General features: G+C 34.1%; 1 protein-coding gene across 1 annotated transcript in view; it reads right to left on the bottom strand.

Moving 5' to 3' along the window:
* The window catches only part of LOC136041464 (unconventional myosin ID-like), a gene marked incomplete at its 5' end in the record, with an annotated part of 92,942 nt that extends 90,523 nt beyond the window's left edge, over window positions 1–2,419 (bottom strand). The window contains 1 exon segment of the mRNA XM_065726149.1: window positions 2,224–2,419. Coding sequence (XP_065582221.1) covers window positions 2,224–2,419 — 196 coding nt within the window.
* Between the last annotated feature and the right edge of the window lie 948 nt (window positions 2,420–3,367).

The following is a 3,367-nucleotide window of genomic DNA, read 5'->3' as shown; positions in this document are numbered from 1 at the left end:
GGCAGCCCTGATGTTGTAAGAAAAGATTTAAGGGAAATGGGGACTTCTTGAGAAGGTGTGAAGAGGGAGGTTTTGAATAGACTGGGATGGAGGAGAAACGTACTTGGCTATGTTGGCCTCAGGTGGCTTGGTATTGCGGTGAGTTGTTAGCAGTAGTATTTACTGATAATGATAATTTTTGTGCACATACTTTTTATTTGCAATGAATGTAAATTGGAAGACGTAGATCATTCATAAGTCTGATATATCTGCAAAAATAAAAGAAAGAAGAAAAACAGAAAGCTGCTAACTTTAGGTGGGATTTCACGTACGGTATTCATTAGTCTGACACATCAGAAAAAAATAAAAGAAAGAAGAAAGAAAGAAAGCTGCTAGTTTTAGGTGGGACTTCACGTGCGATATTCATTAATCTAATACATCTGAAAAAAATATACAAATCTAAAGTTCCATGACCTAATAGTGCGGTCCAAAATGACAAAACATACAAAGAAAGCAAAAACAGGGCCAACATTTTCCAAAACAGAGTGTGGGCATTGATGGATTGTATATATCGATATTATTAAATAATTTTAATTTCAATAAGGTGTCACATATCAGCCTTTCATATATGCAGAAAGCTTCTGCTTGTGAAAGAAGTTACCTGCGAGACTTGGTGCCCTTTCTGCATGGATTTTCAAGTTTCACTTTGCCCCTGAGGAGAAATTTTGTTAAAATTCAGTATTCATGATTTCTATAGAGAAATTTTATCCCAATGTCGGGGCTGTAGGGCCAATCTGGGGCAAAAAGGGCAACTGAACGCACTTCGTGCAGGACACTAGATCTAAAATCTGCAATTGAATGAACCATCATTCCATTTTTTTTATCCCCCATTCTATACAATGTTCACAGGCCAGGGACCCTTTTGCGGGGATGTTAAAAGAGATGCATACATTATTTGATATAAATAAAGTTGATTGATTAATTGATTGATTGAACAGAAAAAATAAAATAAAAGAATGATCCACAGCTCTTTACTGAGTCAGCACTATTGCTTTTAACAAGATAAGTCTCTAGGTAGGTAGGTAGGTATACGTTTATTTCGTCAAAAAAAAATTGCTAAAATTGCACTTACAATCAATAATATGCTGCTCAATTTAGGGCCCTAAAATGTCCCTGTTCAGCAGCAAAACTACAACAAATAAATGATAACTATTGATTCAAAATCAAAGAAATACGCAAAGAAAAAAAAAACAGACGAAACACTATGCAATCTCTAAACAGTCATCTCTCATCTTAGTCAACCATTAGTCAACCTGACTAATGGAAACACCTTGTAAAAGAATACTATGATAATTATTACCAATACGACTAAAAATCATATAATTAGTCTTCTCAATATTCACTGTAAGAATACTATGCTTTGTGAACTGAGATAAATTCTCTGGAGTTACATTAGTTATCTCTAAAAGATCTTCGACAGATTTCCCAATCACTGTAAGCGCTGTGCCATCTGCGAATGATGTAACTACGGCATCAGGAAGGTAAAAACGCATTGTATCCACGTGTATCAGAAACAGTAAAGGTCCTAATACCGAACCTTGGGGCACTCCACAATTCACATCGAAGGCTTTCCCTACCACATCATCTATCATAACTTTGATGGGCCTACCATGCAGGTAAGACCTAAACCTTTCCAAACATTTTTCACGGACTCCTAAACAAGCTAGCCTACTTAATAAAAGATTAAAATCAACAGTATCAAATGCTTTTCTAAAATCTATGAACACAGTAAGAGGGATAAGATTCCTTCTTATGCTTAAGTTCTAGACTTAAGAACTGGATACTATTTCAATTTTTTGCTTTGATGCGCTGGGGATTCTCATATTTTCATTGGAAGGGAGACTGCGAAAACCTCCTTTTCAAGAACTTTTCCTTTCCTTGCATATAAGTTCTTAACACTTAAGAGACCGATAAATATATATATATATATATATATATATATATATATATATATATATATATATATATATATATATATATATATATATATATATAAATATATAATAATACGATAATTATAATATATATATATATATATATATATATATATATATATATATATATATATATATATATATATATATATAATATATAATATATAATAATATATATAATTGATCCCTATAAATTTTCATCAAATGGCACCCTTATATAGGAGAATAATTGAATTTAAATGAGCCTTACCTCTCTATTTCCTGTTGTCCTGAAATGTTTGTCACTGCAGCAAGGTATCTCATAAGAATCTTAGAGGCTTCTGTTTTCCCTGATCCGGACTCACCGCTAATAACGATGCATGTATCTTTGCCCCGTCTTTTCATTGTTTTGTAGGCCGCATCGCCAATCGCAAATAGATGCGGTGGACGCTCAAAAATTTCTCGACCTATAATTGAACTTTAGCTTTAAAAAAAAGAAAAATACGCTGGAATTTCTAAATAAGGCAATTATTTTCAAAGGCAAATCTTGTCTAAATGTCAAGGTGCCCTGTCTAGTCCAATGGTAGACTAACCGTCAGATGCAACCTAGCAAAGAAAAAAATTAGCTCATAGCAACCGAAAATTTAAAAGCGTGTTTTGAAAAAATATGGTCAAATAACGAAAAATCACCATTTGTAGCTGACTTAGGGACGGTAACAGTTATTTCGGCTTATCTTGTTGGTAAAGATTATTGCCAAATCCTCTTAAAGGTTACCACCACAGTGATTCATCATTAGTTTAGGTGCTCCTCAACATGATATGATGCTCCTCAATATGGCTCCTCAACATGATAGAAAAAACATAAGTTTTTTCTACAGAACGTGAAAAGCAACATTAAAACTTAAAAGAAGAGAAATTAATCTGTATATGAGGGGGACTGTCTCTTTCTTAAGCCAGGCTCTTTACGCTAAAATCTTAAAGTTCTTCAAAAATACTTTTCACTCAAATTCATCAGTTCTTGTGTTTGAGCAGTGTTGCTTAAAGCCCCCCTTAAACACGGAATAATTTCTGTTCGTTTTAAGCTTTTAATGTTGCTGCTTAATTTCAGTTGGAAAACTTGATTTTATTTATTTAATTTCTGACCATTTTTCAAACCAAGCCAGCAAATCACCCCAGCATGAATTTCCCCCGAAAACTTTAACTCAAAAAAAATTCTCCCCCTGAACCCCCCCCCCATACACACAGGAAATTTTTCCCACAAAAATTGCTCTGATTTCCCAATAGCAGTTACTGTGCAAATTACGCGACTTACAGCCAGTTATTGCAGTGCTAGAGAAGTGACCACTGCTCTTTTCACAGGAGGAGAATGATTAGAGGAATAATTGAAGTAACGGTCACTATGTGTAGGTTTTCTA

The sequence above is a fragment of the Artemia franciscana genome, unplaced genomic scaffold (assembly GCF_032884065.1).
Source record: "Artemia franciscana unplaced genomic scaffold, ASM3288406v1 PGA_scaffold_23, whole genome shotgun sequence".
NCBI classification, from domain to species: Eukaryota; Metazoa; Arthropoda; class Branchiopoda; order Anostraca; family Artemiidae; genus Artemia; species Artemia franciscana.
This window is presented reverse-complemented; position numbering and strand designations above follow the sequence as displayed.